At 32.4% G+C, this 25,504-nt stretch overlaps 3 protein-coding genes across 13 annotated transcripts in view; 1 reads left to right on the top strand and 2 right to left on the bottom strand.

The window, feature by feature from the left end:
* The window catches only part of Hex-A (Hexokinase A), a 42,047-nt gene extending 31,355 nt beyond the window's left edge, over positions 1-10,692 (bottom strand). Inside the window, exon 1 of one of the 2 annotated variants that reach the window (XM_074141614.1) lies at positions 10,639-10,692. In XM_074141614.1, coding sequence (XP_073997715.1) covers positions 10,639-10,677 — 39 coding nt within the window. In that variant the 5' untranslated portion in view covers positions 10,678-10,692. Of the gene's footprint in view, positions 1-2,843; positions 2,989-10,638 lie in introns of those variants that run through there. The other variant, XM_074141611.1, reaches the window with a different exon arrangement.
* A 1,478-nt stretch (positions 10,693-12,170) lies between these two features.
* Positions 12,171-25,504, top strand: part of LOC141461006 (uncharacterized) — a 463,946-nt gene continuing 450,612 nt past the window's right edge. The window contains exons 1-2 of the mRNA XM_074141602.1: positions 12,171-12,211; positions 13,103-13,195. The gene's annotated coding sequence lies outside the window, so the exon portion shown is untranslated. The remainder of the gene's footprint in view (positions 12,212-13,102; positions 13,196-25,504) is intronic.
* Positions 18,854-25,504, bottom strand: part of rols (zinc-RING finger and ankyrin repeat domain-containing protein rolling pebbles) — a 280,008-nt gene continuing 273,357 nt past the window's right edge. For all 10 annotated transcript variants that reach the window (XM_074141593.1, XM_074141599.1, XM_074141592.1 and 7 more), the window contains 8 exons: positions 25,166-25,322; positions 24,444-24,602; positions 24,190-24,358; positions 23,646-23,827; positions 23,368-23,537; positions 22,766-22,955; positions 22,563-22,663; positions 18,854-20,999 (listed from right to left, as the gene is read on the bottom strand). In XM_074141593.1, coding sequence (XP_073997694.1) covers positions 20,837-20,999; positions 22,563-22,663; positions 22,766-22,955; positions 23,368-23,537; positions 23,646-23,827; positions 24,190-24,358; positions 24,444-24,602; positions 25,166-25,322 — 1,291 coding nt within the window. In that variant the 3' untranslated portion in view covers positions 18,854-20,836. The remainder of the gene's footprint in view (positions 21,000-22,562; positions 22,664-22,765; positions 22,956-23,367; positions 23,538-23,645; positions 23,828-24,189; positions 24,359-24,443; positions 24,603-25,165; positions 25,323-25,504) is intronic.

Here is a 25,504-nt window from a genome sequence, read left to right as displayed (position 1 = left end):
TAACCTCAGCTGTTGATGCGCAAAAAAAAAATACCTTAATATTTATTAAATAAGAAGTAATTATAGATAAGACCCCCAATCGACCCCCTGGCTCAGATCGACCCCAACTTTTGTTAAATAGACCCCTGGGGGACTAAATAGACCAATTTGGCGACCTCCGGTCCAGGTAATTGGAGGATAAATATCTTTTTGGAGGTGTTTTCTTCAAAATATTAACGGAGAGCCACGGGGGAGTAAATTTCCCATTTACTCCCCAAGAACTACCCTAAATTTTACCTTAGTGAGTTCCATCCAGGCTTTGAAATTAAATAACTGATCTGCTGGGTTAAGAGAAAACTACAAATCTATTTAATTTTGAGCGTTTCAAAAGAAATACAAAACGCAGACGTCAAAAAACACGAACAGAAAAACGTCTCCAAAACAAGTTTGATAAAATATGAGAGGAAAAAAAACTCATTCAGCCGGAAAACCTTGGCATTTTATAATCCGATTTGGAATGTGCAAATTTATAAAGAATTTATAACGGTAATTTGCAGCTTTTATTAGGAATTTTAAAGAAAATAAATTTTAAATAAATTAATAAATTCAAAAAATAAAATAATATAAATTTAAATCACTTTCGGTCAGTACTACTCTTAATAATGTTCTAAGGTTCAAAACTGGGAACAGCTGACTCATACTCGATTCTCACAAAGAAGCTTACTCCAACCAATAAGAAGTTTACAGAAAAACTAGAAGCCATTTTCAAGGAGGTAAACTATCCCTTGAGCAATGGAGTCAATGAAATTTCTTCAAACACGATTTTAACAAATTCATTAATCCCATTCCCTAACAGCGCACAGGATATAGGACCGTATTTTACGGAAAAAAAGGATACTCTAGAGGGATTCTACCAATCTCTCCTCACATACAGTGTCTGCATCCTTAACTAGTCTATTTTATTTATTATACATGAGGCAAACTCATCTATTAAAGATACACAGCGTCGAAACCTCTATAAATGCAAATCAAAATCACTTTTTGAACCAAATAACACTTCATTGAAGAAAATAGGTTCACGAAACGATAATTTTAAATGATTGCAAAACTTCCCCTTAGTAGGTGTAAGAGCAGAACGTTGATTTATTGGTATGTAGGGGAGCGCCCTAACCCTTTCACCCTGCCAAATTTTATCAAAATCAGGCGCTAAGATTTACAGAGTAATTAGTAATAATAATTTTGGATGGGGCTTCACATACATGGGGCTAACTCCTCTCACATTTGATGTACAGCGTCGAGACCCCCAAAAGGTACATCAAATTCAGAATCGAATGACACCTCAAACATGAAAATCGGTTCGCGCGTTTAGGCGCTACGTTGTTTACAAAATAGGTAACAAGAACAACAAGAAGAATATTTTTTGAAAATGCCGTTTTTGTTCATTTTCATCAACATATTTCTCGAAATCTATTTAATCTATGTTGTTGCCAAACAAATTACACTTATAAAGGAGGATTTTCTCTATGTTTTAAAGAAAATTTGGGAATTTTATCTTTTATAGAAAAAGAGAAAAAAATTGTCAGTTGGGTGTTTTTCAACGTTACGCTTTTTCGTGCACTTTTTGACGATCAACCCTTTGTACAGCTGTCCTACCAGAACAGTTTTTATTTATTTTTAAAGCAGATATAAAGATGTGGTAGGAACTGATTACATGCAGTTCATACGAATAACTGTTGCAGATGACCAGATGGTACATCTTGAGTTAGCCAGGTTGCAAGGTTAACGTCAATGCCATAAATGAATAAATAATAAAAACAAAACATTCTAGAACATTCAGGCATCGTTTATTCATAGACATCACGTAATTTCAAGGAGTTTAATGAAACAAATTTGCATTTATAGGCAGAAATACCTAGGTTTCATGAAAAGGCTATAAGGTAAAAGCAATGTTGAATTTAATAATTGGAAATAATCCAAAATATCAATCTAATATTTATCGCTGAACAATATCACGTAGTTTAAACCGGAAATCCTCTTTTTAGTTGAAATACACCATTATCTTGTTTCCTCTAATTAGAATTAAGATATATTAATTTACATTTTAAGTACCAGAACTACTGATCAATAAATAGACAAAATTAGTGACGCAACAAGCTGGAGGTGAGCGAAAATTTGTTGACCCTGTGCCGGATTTTAGACGGAAGATTACGAAAATTCCTCTTAGCACAAACACTGTGACTCATAAAAGTGATATGGAATTTGGTAGGTTAGGTGTACTATTGTGGAATTTTGTGAAATATATGCGTAAAAATAACTAATTAGTAGATTTTCTTAAAGTAGGAGTTATTACAAGAAACTGACTTTCCTTACAACTTACTTTTGACACTCGTTAAAATGTCATCTAAGAGAGAAGTCTGTGATAGCCTCTATAATCCCACCCCAAAAACATCTTTCAGCAAAATCTTATCAGAACACTTATTCTTTTATTGGAATTAAACTTAAAACTATTCTAGCTTGGAACTTCTAACGCATCATATTCAAGGCTCCAGGAATTTCCAAAAATACCACTACTTCCAGCTAGAACAATGTTTTCCTTGATTCTAACCTATAATCCTAGGACTGTTCACTTTTTGAAAGCAATGAACACGAAAGAAAGATAAAACGGCATGGTTATTCAACCAATCAAAAAGATGGGTCACGTAAAGGGCAAGAGTCACGCACATTTTCTAATGCATCCAGTCAGTACAAGTATAATCATCACCTTGGCATCATCAGCCAGAAATATATGTGACGCTAACAGCATCAGCCTTATCATTGACTGGGAGAGTACTATCAAGGGAAGGACATAATAGTTATTAGGTTACCTTTCTACACGGTTATCCTTGATTTTTTTAGAGAGCAAACTCCTACTTGCTCCTAGTCTGGAATGTTCTATTTCTTACTTCACGTAGAAGTAGAATTTCTCTTCAAAGTATCGGCCATGAAATTTTAGAGCACAAAGTTGGAGGATATTACACAACTGTCTGAAAATAAATAAACACTTGAAAAAATTACTGCTTAAATTGACTCCTAATTTTTTGGGGTTTATTCTCAAATAGACGTCACATGAAATGTGAATAGAGAATTGCCTTAATTCAGCGTGAGGCTATTCACGGTGTACCAGGTGACTTTCACTTCTAAACTGTAAGCTTAGCAGTTCGCACTCATAACCTCATAAATGAAGATAAGCAGGCTATGTTAGAATGGCTACGTTTGATCATTGCGGTACTCATAAACAATGAGCAGGCTGTTCTTCTAGCTAAACAGGGCTCAAGCATAGTGCAACCTGATTCACCCAATCCATTAAAGTACTAATAAAGCGCAGTTAATGTCTAGGTGTAAGGATATAGAGAAAGACAGGTATCAAGTAAAGTGACTGGTTCCAAAATAGCATTACAACTAACGTTACAAAACATAAAGGAGCAAATCCCCAAACGTTCCTACCGCTAGATGACTGTGGTCAGGACACAATTTCCGCAGAGGTTTCTGCATCTTATTGGTCGATTGGCTCTTTTTTGAGGGAATAGTGTAATGATCGATGAACACTTGCTGTAAGCTTGAGAACGTGATACTTGGAACACGTAACACTTTTCAACAGACACCCCAAACCTTTTTATGGGCTGCTTAAAGAATAACCTCAAGGTCCAAGTACCTAACAAGACACAAAAAAAAAAATCAACTAAATGAGAATTGTACAACTCAACTGCGACATAATGATCAAGTAAAAGATCATCTGTTGGATGTACAGGTGAATTCAGAAAGCCCATTTTTTAAATGAGGTCTCCGAAAATTGTTCTCTAGCTGCAGGACACAGACATACGAGTACTTTCTATTACTGGACAGTGAGCCGCCAGAGACTACGAGCAAAAAGCTGGAATTCGGAATCAGGACCTCATACTATTACTGAAGATGTATCTATGAAAGAAAACTAAAAACCAATAAGTACGAACTGAATCAATCCAAGTAAAATATTAAAAAGTTTTACTACTCCATCCATGAAATAGAACCAAGATCATGTAAAATGGTAGCAACTTATTTGAAGTATATATTAAGAGGAAAGACAGCTTTGAAAAGTTCAGAGGAGGAAGTTACTTAAATTTTTAAAACATTAAATTCACTAAATTTTCTCTATAGAAAGACTCGTTTATAAAGTTTCAGTTTGCCGGTTCAGTACCAGATGCAAACAAAAAGCTTCGTGCTTCACAATAACGTAACTTAAATAAAACGAAATATTTTTCAGTTATTTCCTTCAAATTTAATTAAATTGGTCATCTGAATGCAATAAATTTATTTGAAGCTCTAGAATTTATCATGTAAATGCAATGTAACTTTGAAAAAAACAAAAGAAATGTTAACTTCCCATCGAAAACTAATTAACCTCATTTCATGTTATTATTTTTAAGAGTAGAAAAAAAATAATAATAATTTTACATCTCAAATACAACTGCATGCAAAAACTACTAACCTTGAACTATTTGTACTTCGTTGGTTTTCAAATAAAAACAGAAATTATGTACATAAACTGACGTTCGCTTATTGTGCACACAAGAATATCTATTGTTTACATTTATATTGCATTATTGTTATTTTTTCTTCTTTTTTTTTATAGGCCGTAGAAAATCCTATTTTCTAGCTTTATGGTTCATTTATTGTTGTTCACACAATTCAATGTCACTAAATTTACAATTATAATTTCTGTACCTATGACTGATAGATAACCTCGAAAGATGTAATTATTGCCAGTATAAATTCGAATATAAATCAAATATTAGTATAAATAAGTCGTACTCTTTCATCTTGCGATTATTTATTACATCAAAAATTAATATGACAGACGTTGCTTTTACAACTCTAATGATTGATTTAAGGCTAGTTAAGGTTAAGTAATTAGAACCTCTACAACTTTCGAGATGAGTTACAAAATACGAAGATAGAGTGCGCTTACGTATAAAATGAATTAACAATTATATTTATTGATTATTAAGTTGATTTATAATTTAACATTGATATTTTTGTTTATTGCAGTTTGAGGGGTAGTTTTACATAAAAACGTAAATAGTAATACTGCCCATCTAAATTATATTAAGTTGTGTGATGGTTATTTAAAGTGCAAAAAATGGATGAATCGACAATTTCTGTGAAAACAGGAGCCTGCAGTAATAGGGCTTTTCACTCAAAAAGAAAAATTGCCATCCATTCCGACAGCCAAGCTACCATTAAAGCCCTGAGCTCTGAAGACAGCGAGAGAAGAGGTGCTCCAGACCAGTCTCCTAGGTCTGAGACAAGGTGAAGATATGTCTGGGCAATTAAAACCAGTACAAAACAAAGGAGTGCCTTGTTCTAAGTAAAAAAATGAATTCCGCAAGCTGCCAGACACTGTCATATCAAAGGTTTACATGTTGAAGGCGGGTCTGGAATGTGTTGACACCTGCTTCAAGCATATGAAAGGCATTTTTCATTGGGAAATTCTGCAAGAAAAATCATGCCGCTAACGCTGCACTATTTACATAAAAAATAATACTATGCACATAAGAAAACCAGAACGATTAATTTTTCTTTTTAGTTTCCTAGAAGTCTTTATAATAGTTCACTGCCCATTGATACGTGTTATTTCGCGACAGAACATTGTCCAAGAGAAGGCTACAGGCACCAATTGATATTAGAGGTTGATTATAATTAAGTAAAGCAAAGACTACAGAATTCTCGAGCTCGGAAAGACGCCTAACACAATAATTGTTACAGTATTTTATAATGAATTTGTGAATATGGCAGAATGTTGGTGCAGTAAAGAATTGAATGAGAATAAATTAATTACTATTTTTCTAAGGAAGATATTTCAATATAATTAATCCAGAATAACCTACAAATATGTTTTTTTACTTCCTAAATTAATATCCATAAAGACCTCTCACTGTATAAAGTATCAATTATAATTTTGGGAGAGTTATTAGCAACTGAGTGTGATTCATACGTTCCGCCATAAACTGGAACAAGGACGCCTTAACACTCCCTTATTAAAGGATAAGGATTTTTTTATTTAGATTAGGTAATTTGTTTAAATTAGGTCTCAATATTATCTTAAGGCGGTACTGAAACTTAGAAAGGAAATTAAATCAACTATTTCAGCAATTACGCGAGTCCTTGGTTTTATTTTATTGTTTCAATTCTTATCGAAGTAGCAGTTCTGAAGAAATGAATCTCAGTAAGAACTATCCTGAGCTGCTGATGGATCAGCAGATATCCACGAACTAGCCCAGTATGGTAGGAGTTCGCTTTCGGTGGTGTCCTTGACTTCCGTCGTATGGGAAAAGAAAGGAAATTGTATTTCTTTAAAAATTCTGTACCCAAAGAAATCTTACGTGGAAAATATGGTACATCTAATGGATTAAACGAGGGAAACTTTCAAAACTTACTCATTCTGCTGGTACACAGATGTTCATATCAGTGGCTTTAGCAGCCACACCCCATACAAAACGTTTAACAGTACTTAATGTAAAGAATTTTATTATTTAGATTGAGTGTTTGCTATTCAAGAAAATGTAAACAATTTAATTTGCTAATTTAGAAAAATATTTGCAGTTGTATTTGCAAAGTTTTATCTACAAAAGAAGATAAGATTTTGAATTATCATCTACTTATCATTATTTTCTTTTATTTTACTATTTTATAATGTTATCAAATAGATATTTTTTTTTCCTTTAAAAAAAAGCCTTGTTCAACAGTTTCTTTCTTTTAAAGCCAACTCAAATTATTCTTCCATTTTTGATTGTAAATGTATGACAAGACATTAATTGGAAATGAGATGATTTCGGTAATCCCAAGACGTTGCAGCTATGGCATTTCTATATGGTCTTTATGGTTATATGGTCTTTCTGGTGATATTGAAGCTAAGCTCAAGCGCCTCATGAACTGCTTCATAAGATTTATTTTCAGCATTTCCAGAGACTCTCGCATTTCGCACCGCTACGATGAGTTGAAGTGGCTTTTCCCCTGTCTATCGCCGCCAATCTTTTTTGGCTTCTTTCCTTTTTCAAGTCATCCAGTCTCAAAGGCTTTCCTATATTTTTCAACTCCTTAAGTTTAAATCCTCCATCCATTCCCGTAACACTAGATCTCGCTCATCTGATCTCTATATTCCCTCTCACCGTACCTCATCCTTTGACAAATCCTTCCTAATTCGCGCTACCTCTCTCTCGAACTTCTTGCCATCATCTGTCCGCCATGCTCCTACCTTATCTATCTTTAAATCCCGTCTATTCAGTTATCTCCTTTCTATTCAGCTTCCTCCGAAATTCTAATTGTTTTAATTTATTTCCTTAATTTCTGCTGTTATTTTTATTTTCACTTTTTGTAAATACTTATTTATTTATTTATTTTCTGTTTAATCACAGGCCAAACTGTTAAGGCCTCTATTTGTTCCTGTATTTATTCTTAGGGGACAATTGTCCCAGAATAATAAATTTCTTTTCTATTTCTATTTCTAAAAGGCTCTTTTAGATAGTCTAGTAGGTAAATCTTCCTTTTTTTGATAAGGACTAGGATCTACTCCTAGTGTGACGAAATCATCTACTTTGGCCGCAGAGAGATAAATATCTTTTAATTCGGAGGATCCATTCTCAGATTATCACTTAATTTTAAATTATCAGTTGTACATTAATTTCTGAAAGATATAATTGGAATCCACATGCCTCTTGTACTTAGCAAATCAGCCATTTAAATGTTGGGTATACATTTGAGTGTTAATTTATCCAAAATCTCAATAAAGCATAAAATCAACGATTATATTCTTATAAATATTTACGCTGTTGTCTTCTTTACATCCACTGTTTAAGTTATATTGAGTTTTGGTTTTTGATTCCTTGGTCTTTACAGTTTAAAAGTAAAGTTATGCCTTTATAGTTTTCAGGCGGGCATAAGATGGGGAATTGCTTCCGTCCTACCAGTTCCTGTGCAGACTGACGTGAGAAAAGGGAAACTGTCTAATTAATCCTGTATTGCGATGGTTAGTCTGTGTTTCGAGACTTTGGCCATAAGACCAGAGGAGTGAGGAGAGAAATGTACGCAAGAAAGATCGATGTGTAAATCCTGGACTTTGCAAAAAGCTGGTACAATAAACCTCTTGACAGCAGAGCATGGGAAACAGGACACCATTCCATAAACTAATCTTTAAAAAAATATTTATATCTATAACCAATTTACAAAGTGATGTCACACAGCAAAAATTAGTATTTTTGAAAAGAATTCATTTCATGATGAATCTGTCGTTTGGTGTGTAAAAATCCCATTACATTTTCTGCGAAGTAAATTTTTCCCTAACTCAAATAAAGAAACAAGATATAATGAATAGATAGTGATGTCATGTTGCTACACAATAACTGTATGTTAAAAGTAATTCATAACAAGCAAAAGACGAGCAAAAATTGAAAACATTTTGCATGTAGAGTCTGATTAATCTTTGCATGAAGTGGAATAATGTGAAGCCATTAATATTAATTGATAATAATTATCTCGGACACTTCTAATATGAGAACGACATTACAAAAACAAAAACAGTTATTAAACTGTTAAGGATTATCAAACTGCATTAAACCAAAAAATAAAATTTCCCGGATTCACAGAACTTTATTTCTAAAATAGTTTTCCTTATAACTTTTGGAAAAATAGTATTCATTTTAAAATGTAATTTTCTCCGACAATACGTACCTACTTTATAAAAACATCTTATCCTTTAAAAAAAGAAGTTTTTAATAATGATTACTTTAAATAAAGAAAACAAATTGCCCCAAAAATTGTAATTTAGGCAATTCAAACATCTTTAAATGAAACGTTTATCCGGAAAAAACGTCATTATAACTTAAAAAAACACGAAAATTAGTGTTCATAATGTTAAGTTTAAAGAAAAACAGTTTGTCACAAGCATTTACGAGAAAATCATGCCTTTTTCAATGATATGTTCTGGAAAAAAAACTGCGTAGTGTGTCAATTTTCTTGGAAACTTTTTTTTTTGGGGGGGGGCGGAAAATTCCTTTCCTCAAGTTGTTGGAAAATGTTGCAACAAATGCTTTTCAATTAAAAAAATGTCATCTTCAATCATCTTTCCTACAAATTTCATTTTAATAATTAATTAGAGAAAACGATCTAAATATTCTATATTAGATCCGCAGCCTCGCCATACCAGCCTAAGGGCAGTGTTCTTTCGTTACAGAAGCTCCTAGAAAGAGAAAAAAAAAGTCTAAAGAGCAAACAGAATTCGAACCCATGATCTCTGCGTGAGATTTCCGAGCACTAGCTAATTCTTAACCTTCTAGTTTATATTCTTATTATTTAAAATTACAAAAAAGTTTGTGTATTAAGACAATGTGACTAATAATAAACACAGTAAAGGCAGTTTATTTTAGAAGTACTTTAACATTTGTAGAATGAATTCAAAGTAGGACATTTGCCAAGATATTAAGTGCAAGGACAGTTCATTTTACGTTATTTATTTTTTTAATTGCATTTTTAAAAATACCTAGCTGCAGATAGCGATAATTTAAAATAATCTTGCAAAAAGCTGCTTTTAATTTCATTAATTGGTTCACAATCAAATAAACAAACAAACAAATGGGAACAATATCTTCAGAATATCTGGAAAAAACTCACAGGAGAAGGTTAACCCTAGTACTTTCTTAGAGAGCTCGGATAGCTACCAGAAGATATAAACTCCCTAAAAACCATCTCAAATTCCTTTAAAATTGATCAAAACTTCCTCCAGAAATAGTAATCTGGGAAAAAAACGTTGAATCTGGTTCAGTTATATCGTCACATACCAGCTATTGGTGGAATAATCCTAAAAAAAATTTGCGACCTTTTGTCAGATAATCTTAAGAGCGCATTGGAGAATCTGGATGCATTGGAAAGGTTATGCTATCCCAGCCTGTAGGTTCCTTTTACTTCTTAGTACCTCTTCAGTCAACCTAGTCTCTTAATGTAGGAGAGATACCGAGAACATGCATACACCAGTAACTTTTGCATTCTGAAGATTGGATCCTAGCATTGAAATTGGAACAATGTTGGTCATAAAAAAATAAAAAGCATAACGAAATTAAGACATTTTAAACTGCGTATTAATGTCTCAATGTACTTTCTAAACTAATGTAAATATTGTCAGTCTGAGAATTTTACTAACAATTCCAGTTGCTATAGCAACAGCAGAACATAGCTTTTTTTAAAGTTAAAATTTGTAGAAAAAACACCTACGCTAGAAAATATATTTGAAGCTTGTAGTTTGAAGTTCTAATCTTCTGTCAAAAATTTTAATTATACAGAGAGAAACGCTGTATGTAATAATTAATACATTAAATGGGACTGCTTAACTTTTATTGAGATGCGCAATAACACAGCTTTCGTGTTTATCGTAAGCCGAATTGACCTTCTCGCGGCAAACCTCAGAATATTAATCAGGAAACATAATATGTATGTCCTCTAAGTTTTCTTTCAAACATTTTTCGTTTTTACACTTTACATCAACTTTTCTTAGTCCTAAATCGAATTGTGTGGTCAAGAACTAATCTTTTACACACCTCCGCGAACGCTGGCGGCGGATAATTAAGAGTAAAAATGCAGAAAACTTCTACTCACCAAACTGTACTGTTCCACTTCTTTAAACAGGGCTCCCATTGTTCTTTGGAACTAAAGTAAAACTGCACTAAGTAACTCGAAAGGAGAAAGATTAAAATTAAAAGCTGTAAAAGTTCTACTTTTTATAATTACACTGACACCGAATTGACTGATCAGTACTGTGAAGAATATATAGTGGTACTAAAAGTTATGCTCACCATAGCTATTTATTCTTACCTTGCACTTTTCTGCTGCCAATGACACTCATCAAATTGAGTCATAGGTTACATTCCGTGTAAATACTTTCAAGCAGATTATCTATTGACGAAAAATAATTTTACTAACTTCCTCAGAATAATTTTTTTCTTGCAATTTTCACAAATTTACATTGGATTTTCTGCAAACCTAAAAGTACGAAATATTTGTACTTCTATAAACATTTAATTGCTACATATAACTGTACTAAAACATTAGAAAATGCCATTTTAGACGGAGATTCAAAATATCTTCTTTCATGGTATCATCAAAAAAATAATACAAACAAAAACAATTTCAAGTAAAACTGCCAGACGATTAACTTCGTGTGTGTTTAGCATACTATGTTTTAAGTGGAAATCGTAGAAAACTTAGAAAAAGTTTCACCCAAGACATTACACTTCTGACTTGACAACTTATACATCAATAATTTAGTGCGGTAATACATTACATACAAAAATGTAACTTTTGTGGAAAGCCTAACGTGAAACCTTCCTCAAGGACTTTAATAAAAATGAATTTCTTGCGAAAAAGTTTTATGTCTAATCTCGAAAAGTAATTCGAAATATATGTATGATACATTCAAAGTTTAAGCTTATTGTGATTTCCGTTATTTTATACGATGTCTTTTTTTTTTTTTTCACCAACCACCCACCCACCCACAGATCCTTCCTAAAAACCACTTTTTTTCGGATTCAGAACTGCAAAAATTAATTCGAAAATTTGGCCAAATTGCTAGGAATAAAAATTAATTTTACATACCATACAGTTTGCTCAGTATTTTCGAAAAATTCCAGGTTTTGTTATTATTATTAAATGCGAAACAACTACTCTAATCAAAATTGGAGAAAATGCTATCCTTTAACATATTTTCGTATAAAAAAAGGAAAATTACAACACTTTTCTTTCATGATTTGATTAATCGTATGACCCAGTACATTTCAATTGATAGGAAGATTTCTGTAATGGCTCCCATTTCATCTTACAAGATCACTTGTCTGTAAGGAACTCGAATTATATGATTTTATTTTGAATTTATTTTTTATTTTTAATTAAAAATTATATTCCGTTGAAATAAATTAAATAAATGATTTTTAGAATAATTCTATATAGTAATTCTGTCATAATAGGTTCATAATAATGGCTTCATGTAAACTTCGATATTTTATTTAAAGTAATTAAAAAGTAATAACATTATTTTATTAATTAAAAATATAAATATTAGTTAAAAAAACCAATTATTTTAAAACATTTATATTCAAATTTAAATTCTCTTGATAGTGTGACGTCACAAATGCCGATCAGTCAGTTCAACTCTTCTAATTGGGGCTTTTACTACGTAAGTTGAATTTTTAATTTTAAACATTTATTTGAAAATTATTAAAGATTGATGAAATGTTAACATTCAATACATTTAATGGCCTATGAACAATAAAACTAAGTAAGATTCTTTTTGATTTACTGTTTAGTTTATGAAAGATAATTAAAAAAGTTTCAAAAGATTCATTCAATATGGCGAGAAAGAAATTATTGAAATGAAATTATTGAATTTAACGAATGTAATCCAGCTTAATTTGGATTAATATATGTATAATCCTATTTTAAAAAATAGGTATAATAATTTTTGTACATTGGATTAGCAAAATCCATAAATTTTATTTAGTCTTTAGCTGAATAAGATTACCAATTTAATGTCTTTGATATCATAATGGCTGCCACTTAAAAGAGAAATGTGACTTTGAATTTTCAAATCGTAAATTTTGGGTTCTGTTTATCATTTATTTTGTTATATTCTGAGACTATATGAAGTTTTTTTTGCAAAAGTTTGTTATTTATTTAGCCAATAAAATTGTACATTTAATTAATTTTAGTAAAAAATGGAAATAAAATCATTTCCTCCAGCCTTAAGTGGTTTACTGATTTAAAATTTGATTTCATTACAAATATTTGATTGGTTGCATTCTTCATGTTCAACATAGTTTTTTTCAGACTTGGGTATTTATTTATTTTTAAAGAACCCCCAAGATTAATCATGTGAAATAAAACTTTATATTAATTATTTTTTAAATGATGAAAAGTTGAAGTAATTTCAACTTTACTTTAGTACGATTTCGTTTAAGTGTAGCAATTTTACTAAACTACTAATCCTGTGCATTAATTGAAATGCTTTCTTTGAAGCAATTTCATCTTTAAGCCAAGAAATGAACAATTTGTATTTTTCTAATTTCAGATAATTGTCCATAAACGAGGTATGATACGAGTGTCCAGTGCCTGGATCTATTTTGTGCAACGTGACGTCAGCCATTTTTCCAATGGATTATGGGTATGTAATGATTTATTATAATTTTCTTTAGTCACAATCAACTGATTTTATTCTTTTTCATTGTGCTTCTTAGATTATCTCCTTAACAAAAACTTACAGTTTAAAAAGTTAAGTATAAGGGTTGATTAAACGCCAAAAGGTACACAAATCAGCAAGTACCCAACATTTCATTCAAGCTTAGTTGATATAATTTAAGTAATTTTGCTGCATTAACTTTTCCTTCACATTTTTTAGAATTTATTAGATGTCACAGACCCTTATGCTGGCCAGTTCGTTCATAATATTATTTGGTTATACTTATGATAAAATGTATATTATATCTTCGTTTTTAAATAGGTACTTTATTTTAACTCTATTCCAAATAATTATTATTCTTCTGATTTATCTTTAATATGCCCTTTATTCTGAAGTTGTCACATCTTATACATGCATGTTAAAGTAGAAAAAGACAAAGTTAGAGTCGGCTACTGTTTAAATTTGAATCACGGAGGATTTAAAACAATATTTCAGACTTGAATTCGTCTAACCGAAATATTCGTGAGCACAAATAACACACAGTTAATAACAAGTAGATTATTCAACAATTATTCATTTCTCAATTGTAATTTAATTTTACTTACAGTAAAATACTGGAATAATTATCTGTCCTAAAAGTATGCAATACTTATTTATTTTATATTACATAACATATATATAACATTGTGAGAAGAACAGCTACATTGAGAGTGTGATTGAAGAAAACTATATTATTTTCTATAAAGCCAGATAATTATTACCTATTATTATAAACGTTTGACTACTACATAAAGTAACAATTACTTTAATCGAAGAATGAACTTAAACAGACGATTTTTATTAAAAATAAAATAATCGAAATCATTGATGTATGTTGGTGTAAGCATTTTTTTAAAAAAGTTTTTAAATTTTGTAGCCTCGTAATTTTTTTTATTTTTTATAACGTTTTCTTTTTAACCTGTAATTAATAGTTTGATTATTATAGATTAATAGATATTACAGTCAATCTACAGTGCTACTTGAACAAATTTTTTGTAGATGAAAATGGCCAGCATAAGGTTCTGTGACATCTAATAAATTCTAAAAAATGTGAAGGAAAAGTTAATGCAGCAAAATTACTTAAATTATATCAACTAAGCTTGAATGAAATGTTGGGTACTTGCTGATTTGTGTACCTTTTGGCGTTTAATCAACCCTTATACTTAACTTTTTAAACTGTAAGTTTTTGTTAAGGAGATTTTTGTATCTTTTGGATAGATTTTCATTTTTGTCTATTTTGCTAAGTTACATATCTGCTTTACTGTTTTTTTTTAAATTTGGAATAAGCAATTCTAACATTATAACCTGATAAGGTGTTAAGTAGGAACCGTAACTACCACTGGAGAGATCTTTTTAAAGAATGATTATAGTTGCGGTCCCCAAACCATCCTCAATAACAATTTTTTTGAGAAAGCCTTTTTATATAAAATAGGAAGGTATTTGTACGTAAAAAGCAAATTTAAACTGCGATTTCAGACCTTCCTTTTAAGAGGAGTAAGAAAAATAAACGGGCGATTACAGTACTTCTCCCTAAAAGGCAAAGAGGCAAAGATTTTGAATCGAACGACAATTCATTAATGTAAATAGGTTCACCCATTGATAATTTTAACGATTTCAGTACTTCCTCTTAGTAGGTGTAAGAGCATGATGGCACTTCACAGCCATGTAGAGGAGCTTTAATCACTTCTTCGTGCTAAATTTTATCAAAATCGGACAAAGCGTTATAGAAATATTGGTAATAATAGTTTTAGAAACGGCCTTACTTGGGTGGGGCAAACTCCCCTCCATATGAGGCGTAGCGACGAGACTTTTAAAGTGCAAATCTGTACAAAATTTCGATTCGAATGACACTTCATTCATGAAAATCAGTTCACTTGTCGATAATTTGAAACGATTGCTATACTTCCCCTTAATTAGTGTAAGAGCAGATCGCCGCTTTAATGTTACGTAGGGGAGCCCTAACTCTATCATCCTACCAAATTTTATCAAAATCGGGCTAAGATTTACAGAGTAATTAGTAATAATAATTTTGAAGGGGGCCTTACATAAATGGGGCTAACTCCTCTCTAATTCGGTGTACAGCGTCGAGACCCCCAAAAGGCACATCTACATAAAATTCCGAATCGAATGTCACCTCATTCATGAAAATCGGTTCTCGCGTTTAGGCGCTACGTAGTTTACAAAAAAGGTAACAACAACAAGAAGAAGAAGAAGAAGAAGAAGAAGAAGAACAACAACAATTTCTGAAAATGCCGTTTTTGCTCATTTTCGGCAACTTTTTTCTCAAAATCTATTAGGTCTGGGGGGTTGCAAAAAAATTACAGTTATAAAGGAGGGTTTGCCCTATATTTTAAAGAAAATTTGGGAATTTTATCTTTTATAGAAAAAGAGAAAAAAATTGTCAAAGTTGGGTGTTTTTCAACGTTACGCTTTTTCGTGCAGTTTTTGACGATCAATCCTTATACAACTGTCCTACCGGACAGTTTTAATGTTATTAGTCACCTTTTATTATAAGAAAATAGAATCAATGTTTCTTTTGTGTAAAAATTCACAATAGTTATTCGTTTAATTGTATTTTTGGTCACTATAATATTTCTTTGAAAATAAATCAGATCAGGTGAATTATTTTAATAAGTAATTTTATTACACGAACATAATGTTACTTAATTACTTTTAAAGTTTTTCTTTACTTTGAAAATAAGAAAAACAATCTTACCATAAGAATTTTAAGTGAATTAATTTTGTAGTATAAAGCGTGATTTTTAGAGTTATAATTTTTACTAAGGATGAAATTTTCGTTTTTCACTTTTATTTCTTACAAAAATTCTTATAGTTTTGTCTAACACATTTTCCTTAAAACATGGAATGTTTACTAAATGTTTGATAAAATAGATTTTCGTCATTTTTGGGGTGGTCACAGATGTCGCTTTCAAATGAATTTTTTTTTATAAAAAGAATAATAAAATTCTGTGAGTAAAGTGTTACTTTACTTGTTATCGATTTGGATGATGGTGTACCTGAATCTTATTATCAAATTTGATGTTTCTGGGATTTCTGTTTTTGAGTTATACTGAGTAGAATTTAAAAACAAAACAAAATTTACAAGAGACATAAAATAAATCCAAAAACATGTAGTTCTGGATATAACTAAAGATGGTAAATCTGCTTCTCGACCTCAATACTCTGATTCTGACTATTCATTCTCTCCATTGATTTTATCAATTATCGATATTCAGAAAGTATCAGCTGTTAATCATCAACTTTATATCCTCAATTTTATTTAAATGTACATATGACATACCCAGATAGACCTTGTCTGCCATCTAGTGGCAACTACAACAACTAAGCTGTTCTGATGTGAACTAGTAGTGAGTGACAAATGGGAACTAAGTTCTACTTTTAATTTCTCTGTTACAATTTGATTTTGTCAATTATTCCTTTAATTGTCACCTTCCTATCGTTATTGTAATATTTACTTAATTTAATGATTGATATATATTATTTGATTATATTTGCAGTGTAGTTTTTGAGTAAGCGGTACAGTAAAATTTCTCTCAATTCTTATTTTACATTTATTCTGTTCGGTACTTTTTTTTTAATCATTTATTTAGTTACAATCAACGCATTTTGCGTTATAAGCAACAAGGGTAACAATAAATAACATTCACACATATCAGGAGTGGAGAAGTTACCCAGCGGTAACACTCCAAAAACATTCTAAATTCTACTGACTCTCTTCTTCAGAGAGGAGATCGCGAGGCCACTGTCTTTTTAAGATGTCTGGAAGTGTTGTCTGGAAATGTTCTTGAAGATAGATGTTGTACAAGTGGATTGTGATGTGTTTGAATGTTAAGATGGAATTTTCTGTAACTTGTTTTTGCAACTTGTCTGACGAAAGGAATGTTCAAATCTGTGTGAATGGTTTGATTGGTGAAGTAGAAAGGAGCGTTTACTACAGAGCGAAGAATTTTAGATTGCAAGGACTGGATCCTTTACAGATTTAAGCGTTTGGTTGAACCCCACAGTTCGATGCCATAAGCCCAGACTGGCTTTAATATACTTACATATGAGCCGTTTATTTTGAAAGTGGCATAAGTCACTTTTTCAAAAAAATCGAGTTAATGGCAACACTAAATACAATTGAACGGTATATTTTCATTTTTAAAAAATTTGCAATCAATAAGTTGAGAACTATTGAGATTTGTTCAAGAGAAGTGTTGGTAATTAAACGGTATAACAAACATGTTTATTTTGAAAGTGGCGTAAGTCGCTGTACTCAAGAAATTAATTACGGGGCTTAGTGTGAAAGAAATAGAAACACGTGATAAGTGTGTGTGAAGTATTGTTTTGAATCTTCTCCTTTGGAGGTGCTCAGGTAAGAAGGGTGGGTCGAGCAGTTACAAGAGCCCAAGTTAAACAAAGTAAATCACTGCCCTTTCAAAACATCACTTCAGTAAAATACGTCGGACAAAATTAATATATATGTCAGTCATTTTTCTAAACTATTTATTTTGAAAGTGGCTTAAGTCACTTTACCGTAATGAAAAATGGTGATTTTTTAATGTTTATACGAAATTATTTATACTGAGAAAAATATCAGTATCATGAGATAACAAATACAAGTAAATCTCCTCGAAAGTTAGCATCCATATTTTTAAACGTGTTAAAACGCAAACCCTTTAAATATCTTGACTTAAAATCAAAGTGACTTATGCCACTTTCAAAATAAACGGCTCATATATAAGTCTTTTGTTGTCCAGAGTGCATTTTGATCTGTTGTCGAGTAGTTTTTTCAGTTGTCGGAAGCGTCTGTTGAGTTCTGTTCTCTTGAGTCGAGTCTTGAGGGTTTCATGTAAGTCTGTCAAGGTAAAGCCCAAGGTAGCGGACTACGTTGACTAGTTTGGTATTTATTATGTTTAAATAAAACGCCATCTTTTTGAAAGGTTGATCTGTAAGATGGGTTAAAAATGTCTTACTTGTGCCTGGGATAGTCTAATACAGTCGAAAGTTTTTCCCATCCAATGCGTTCTTAAGTCTTCGAGGTTCCACCTTCTTAAGGCGTTACTGCCTAAACTTGTTTTTGCGCTAATAAGCTGCAGCAGAGTTGTTGCTAGTGTAGTTTGGTTTTTCCAATACTGGTGATACCGAAATGTACCGGCTTAGGTTAGGGAGAAATTGTTGAAGGGGTGACTTCACACTGAAAGATTCACTAGGCATTCTACTCCTAATTGCTGTTAACTGCTGCTCCATCTTTCTGGATATGTGCACGGTACTCCCGTCTGTATGCATAATACAGCCAAACTACACCTGGAAACCTTGTCAAAATCATGTAGCACTATCAGGTACATTTTTTTTTGCTAGCTTTTACCACCCAAAAACATGTATCTCTAGCAAAGCTCTGAAGAGACCAAGGATGAACATGAAGCTCACTTTCTAAGTTCCTTTTCACCATATTGATCTCCCATTCAATTCCCACTTCCACAAACAGCACACTTGGAATAATAACCCATCCAAGAATCCCTTGTTCATCCGAAATCACTTGATGAAATCATCGATCAAAATAAATGTAGCCAAAAAAAGGGAAAATCAAATTAAACTATCGCATTTCTCTTGTGATGCTATTCTCTTATATTTCTTCTTTTGTTTTGTTTCTTTTTTTCAAATTACAATTTTAATATATAATTTATTTTTATTTTCTAAAAGGAAGAAAAACTTCGAAATTGCACTGCCATTAAAATCAGTTAAAATTATTATAAGAATATTACATATAAATATATTACAAAAATAGGTTTTTTAATATCTACTATTTTTTTGAAGTTTTCAAATAACTAAATTTCTTTCTTATTTCTGGAAGACAGAAAACAAGGCTCTGATTAATATATAATATATTTATATCTTTTTTGTGTTTTAATATTAGAATAAAATTTTCTATCTTTATTAATTATAAATTTCATATCGCTTTATATTAAAAAATAATATTTTAAGTATATATATATATATTTTTTAATTTGATGGTACAATTTCTAACATTTATTAATTTGAGAATGTATTAAAATTGCTAAACTTAATTTTTTAAATTTAGAGAATATAAATTTAAAAATAATTATTTGCCAATTAAAGCAAGAAAAAATTAAAGGAAAATTTCAAAATACTACTCTCAAATTGTGTCAAACTAAATTTAATTAACAATTTGAAAACAAGAACAATTAAGTTGTTTTTTTTTCTTTTAAATTCTCTAAATAATCGATTTCTATTGTTCGATATTGATTTAAAAAATATATATTTATCTATAAAAACTATGTTATTTATAATAGAAATTTTAGTAAATTTCTAAAATTTCACTAGTTTACAGAACTAAAAACTATTTATTTCTTTATTTTACGTTCTCTTTCTGCTAGTGGGGGACAAGAAGTACTGTAATCGTTGCCAAATTTTGTGAAAATGAAATGTGATATTTACTTGAGATGCTGACAGAGTCTAAGAGCTTTATTAGGATACAGAGTCCTAGGGGCGCTTACTCGCTGGAACTACACAGTTGTTTCTTCAACGGACTAAAGCGCACGTCGAAGGCGGCTGATTGAAATGTTAGGAAGGCGTTTTCAAAGAGGTGTCTAGTTTGGAAAAGAAGAGAAACGAATAAGATAGAGGAGTCCGAGTGTTGTATGACGTTCTGCCAAGGGGTAGTATCTCTTAGGAAATCAGTTAATTGGTATAAGTTTCCCGAAATAAAAAACCCCAAAAAAAGAAACTGTAGATAGTTTCAAAAAAAAAAACCAGTACCCAAAAATTGTTAACATCATGGAGACTTTATTTGAATCTTATTTTAAAAAAAAACTAAAACTTAGGGAGCATTTCCCCCAGGATATTAGAGCATAAAACCTTGTAATTTTTCGAACAAATATTGTGAGGGAAATTCACAAATACAGAGAACAACTTAGTAAAAATTCCCAAGTTTTAAAAAAACATTTGGCAACGTAAAAATTGCAGTAAGAGGATAGAGTTCGTGTGTGAATTTTTTTTTACATTCATAAAATGTTGCCTTAAAATGAATCTTAAAACAAATTACTTTCTGACGTATGTAAAATAAAATAATAAAAATCGAACACTTTAAATCAAAAAAAGCTAAAAATAGAATGAAAAATTAGCATAAATATTATTTATTTTTAAATCAAAATATATTACAAAATAACATCTTTTTTGGAGCAAAAAAAAGAAGTAAAATAAATATAAATAAAAATAATTCCACAAAAATAGGCCCATTTTTTTGGGGCACGGTATGAATTTTTTTTTTTTTAAATATTATTTTTTAATTTTTTTAAAGTTTATTTCTATTTTATTTTATACAACAGTCTTTTCTTTGGGAAAAACCAAAGTTAAAAACAAATATATATATATTTGGGGGGGGGGGTGAAACTGACTTTGGACAGTTGTGTTTTTAGGATTGAAAAAAGGGAAAAATAATATATTTTTTTTTAATAATAAAATTTACCTGAACTGTCAGTTTCTATATTTTGAAAATAAGGCAGATTTTTTTTTTTTGTCTTAGTTTCGTTTTTTTTTTAAAACATTTTTATTTTTTTTCCCGAATTACAAACTCGTAACCGGTTGATTGAGTGTGTCCACAGAAGCTGTACGATTACCAATCTTTATCTCTTCTCTTAGGCTCAACAATACTCTACGTATATCTTTATTCTGTGGTGGTAGAAGTAGTAGAGCTTCTTGTACATCTTTTAGTGCATCGTCATATTTCCTGTTGTGTAAAGAAAACAAAATAATAATACAATAAATTCAAAATAATTTTCTTTAAAGTATACGAGGGTCGTTTGAAAAGTCCGTGCAAAAATAAAAACTACTTAATTTTTTGGGGGTAAACCTTTTTTTTATTTTTCAACATAGTCTCCTTTTAGGCTTATACACTTCATCCAACGCTGCTCTAGTTTGTTGATCCCTTCCGAATAATAGGATTTGTCCAAGCTCTGAAAAATAGCCATTCGTTTCTGCAATCACCTCCTCGTTTCAATAAAATCTTTTTCCCGCCAGCCATTTCTGCCATATTGGGGAACAAATAGTAGTCCGAGGAGAGCCAAGTCTGGAGAATAGGGGGGGGGAATAGGCTGAGAGGTGTGAGCTGGTGCGTTGTCGTGATGGAAAAGGACTTTTTTGTTGTGGGCCAATCGTGGGCGTTTTTCTTGCAGCTCGGTTTTCAAACGGTCCAATAACGATGAATAATATGCACCTGTAATAGTTTTACCCTTTTCCAGATAGTCGATGAGGATTATTCCTTGCGAATCCCAAAAGACAGTCGCCATAATCTTTCCGGCCGAAGGAACGGTCTTCGCCTTTTTTGGCGTAGATTCCCCCTTGGTAACCCATTGTTTAGATTGTTCTTTGGTCTCAGGAGTGTAGTGATGTATCCATGTTTCATCCACAGTGACGAAACGACGCTTAAAGTCCAGCGGATTCTTCTGGAACAGCTGCAAACCGTCCTTGCAACACTTCACACGATTTCATTTTTGGTCAAGCGTGAGCAATCGCGGCACCCATCTTGCGGATAGCTTTGTAATGTCCAAATGTTGATGCAAAATATTATGTACCCGTTCATTCGAGATGCCCACAGCACTAGCAATCTCACGCACCTTCACTCTTCTGTCATCCATCACCATATCATGGATTTTATCAATGATTTCTGGAGTAGTAACCACAACAGGGCGTCCAGAACGTTCAGCGTCACTTGTGCCCTATATGGCCACTCCGAAAATTTTGAAACCACTTATAAACTGTTCTAATCGAAGGTGCAGAGTCACCATAATGTTTATCAAGCTTCTCTTTAGTCTCCTGAGGCGTTTTGCCTTTCATAAAGTAGTGTTTAATCAACACACGAAATTCTTTTTCGTCCATTTTTTGAAAATCACTCGACTTCCTCGATTCAAACGAATGCCAAGCACAAAGAAATAGACCGATCTGGCTGAAACTTGGCGTGTGTTCTTCCAAGAGAGGCTACTAACTAAACATAACCTCGATACGCGCCAGTGGTGCTATCTCTCTGACTTTGCACGGACTTTTCAAACGACCCTTTGAGAGGTTTTCTGCAAAGGGTTCTGATTTTTCAAAGATTTTCTCTGATTTCCGTTTTTTTTTCTTTTTTCTTTTAAATTCATACCTCGAATTCCATCTGCGATAGTTCCCAGATAGCTAAAGAAATATTCATATTTATTTATATTTTGTGCAGAAAAATAAATAAATACAATAAAGAAATACAAGTGCTTCAAAAAATAAAATTGAATTTGAAATATTTATTAAACACTTTACTAACCGTAAATCAACTCTAGATTTCGCCCTTGCATAATAGGCCTCATAACAGTCTGGTTTCTGTTTCAAGACTTGTGTTGCCAATTCTTCTGCATCATCTGGTTCCTGAAGAGATAATACACAAAAAAAACAATTAAGCGCTGGTGTTGAGGTTGAATTCATTTAAAAAGAAAAACAACTTGTTAAAAAGAAAACCGGAAAACTTACGTTCATCTTTCTTTTGCATCTAGAATGATTTAGAAGAAAATTTAATCTCAACTGTCTAAACGTGCAGTCTAGACTTTCTATTGGTGGGAATTTATTCAATGCATAGCTATATCTGTGTGCAGCTTCTTGTAATCTGTTCTTCCTGTACAAGACATTTCCGTCTTCTAGAAGCTTATTTAACAGCACGATCCTGAAAAAAAAAGAAAAAAAAAAGTGTTTTAATTCATGAATTTAATGAACAATGTAGCAACAACAGTGCACAACGAGCAATTATGCCCCTTGCAGGAGACGCCAAGCGAGTTCCCCTCAGTTAGAAATTAGTTATCCCCGGGGAGGCTGTATTATTCTAAAGCCGCTGGTAACTTCCCAGATTCCATGGATAACGATTGTTCCATTTGAAAATTCCTCAGACCTGCTTCAGACAGGGAGGAAAGTTCTGGACCTCTTGCTCCACCCTCTTTAAACTCCTCCAGAAAAAAAAACAAAAAACAAACATCGTCTATCCCCTAGCAAAGGTTTAGAAGTCCGGTCAACTCATTTCCTTCCACGCCAACAAGTCCCAATTTCCCCCAAATTGGGTAAAACCAAACAATAGTACTTACATCACATCATTTTTGCCAGTTGCCATGGCCCAAGTGTTCGGACCAAGTTTAGCTCCACGTTTTAGGAAACTCTGTACTACAGGAAGATGTCTACACATTATAGCTCGGTCTAAAGGTCTTAAACCATTAATGTCCACATGTTCTAGCATGGCTCCACGTTCTAGTAGAATCTAGATAGCAAAAAAAAATTGTCCACAAATAAGTTGTGAAAACTAGCATAGAAAGCAAAAGTTATTTCCAAAAATGGCAAACTATAAAGTAACAAGAGATATAATTACTTGTACAGCCGATGGATTTCCTTGTGATGCAGCAAGATCTAAAGGTATCTTTCCGGATAAGTCTGCCTGGTTAATTTCGGCTCCTCTATCTAAAAGGCATTGTACTGCTTGAACTCGCCCTCGAGTACACGCCCAACTAAGCGCACTAAGTCCATCATTGTCTTGACGATTAATATCAGCTCCTGGGCAAAGAATGAACGAAAAATGTAAATGCTTGTACATTATTTCTAATGGACATATTGCTTGTTGATCACCCTTAAAAAAAAACCCTTTGGTATATTTTGAAGTCTCTTTATCCTGTGTCATTTCTTGAAATAGTTTTTGTAAATGAAAATTTCGACTTCTTCCACAGCAGAAATCTATTCTTAACTTCAGAATACTTAGATATCAAATTTCCTTTCTTTTTCACTTCTGAAGAACCATTTGAGTTCAATCTACAGTTTTGTGACCTCCATACTCCATACCCTCCAAGAAAGGCGTGTGTTGCGAAAACTCAGGAAGTTGATAAAAAAAATAAAGTTCTGCTAACAGAAACTATTTTTACCTTTGTCCAACAATAGTTCAATGATGGCAACATGTCCTTCAGTTGCAGCCACCATTAATGGAGATTTCCCTGCATCGTCAGCCTGTTCAACAGGAGCGTGCAATTGTAAAAGTCTTTCAGTAACAGCCCAATGTCCTTCTTTGACACCCAACAGTAAGGCGCTCATGTTCTTTATAACAGAAACAAGAAGAAGAATGTTAAATACTGTCGGACCAGTAATTCATTTTACAACATTTTTTTTTTCCACAAATTACCTTTTTGTTTGTAGCAGAAATATTCGCACCTCTTGTCACTAACGTTGAACAAACATTTGCACAGCCATTATTTGCGGAAACGGTTAGAGCGGTTTCCCCAGACAAACTGTCATGTCCGTCCGGAGATACTTCTGCCAGATCTAATAGATACTCTACTATCTGAAATAAAAAAGAAAGAGGGGAAGTTGAAAAATCAATTTATAAAACCTCTTAGCGATCTTATGGGTATCCCAGCCACAAACACCCATTATACCATAAGTAAGGTCAAGCATCCCTCTAAAGTGTCAACCATAATAAGTCATTATGAATTAATAACCTGAACAATGTTAAAGAAAATGAAATACTAAAGTGAAATTAGTAAATAATTTTCCCCCCGCAAAAATGTCAAGGTTTCCAGAAAATTTTGTCACTTAAACTGGATAAGAAAGGAAACATCGTGCGGATTCACTCCAGATTCCTTCACCCTACGTCTTGTTCAGCGTATTTAGTTCTTTTCTTCTGATCTCAGTATTTCTGACAAAAAAGAGTGCACTTTCTTGAGTCCAAATCTTGATTACCGAGTACATAGGAATTTGCATAAACGCGTCCACATGTTTCGTGTTAGCAGCATTGAACTGGCAACCAATTCTATGCGCAATAACAATACTGTCATCAAGAGGAGATGAAACAGAATTGTTTAGATTTCTGGATTTCTTTTTACATCCACTCCCAGTGGCACTTACCTCAACATGTCCTTGTGAAGCAGCTGCAACCAGTGCTTGTTGTAACGCTTCAGATAGATCTACTTCACGCTTTGGATCTTCGATCATCCAGTCACAAGAGATCAAATAGGATACTACATTAAGATGGCCATTACGGGCTGCATGTACGAGTGCACATCTGTAAAATGAAAAAGCACAAAAATCAGCACATTATAAAAGAAGACTTTAACTTCTTAGAAAGGAAAAGTATTGCGATCATGCCAGACGTTCGGAATTCGACTCTTCGACTCTTCTCGGGAAAAACCATCGCCTATCACGCAAAAGGATCTATGCTCCATAGCTCTTTTGAGAGTTTTTTAA

The sequence above is a fragment of the Rhodnius prolixus genome, unplaced genomic scaffold, assembly GCF_049639745.1.
Source record: "Rhodnius prolixus isolate KJV_2025 unplaced genomic scaffold, Rpr scaffold_6, whole genome shotgun sequence".
In the NCBI taxonomy this organism is placed as follows: Eukaryota; Metazoa; Arthropoda; class Insecta; order Hemiptera; family Reduviidae; genus Rhodnius; species Rhodnius prolixus.
The sequence above is the reverse complement of the archived record's forward strand: the minus strand, read 5'-3'. Positions and strand labels throughout refer to the sequence as shown.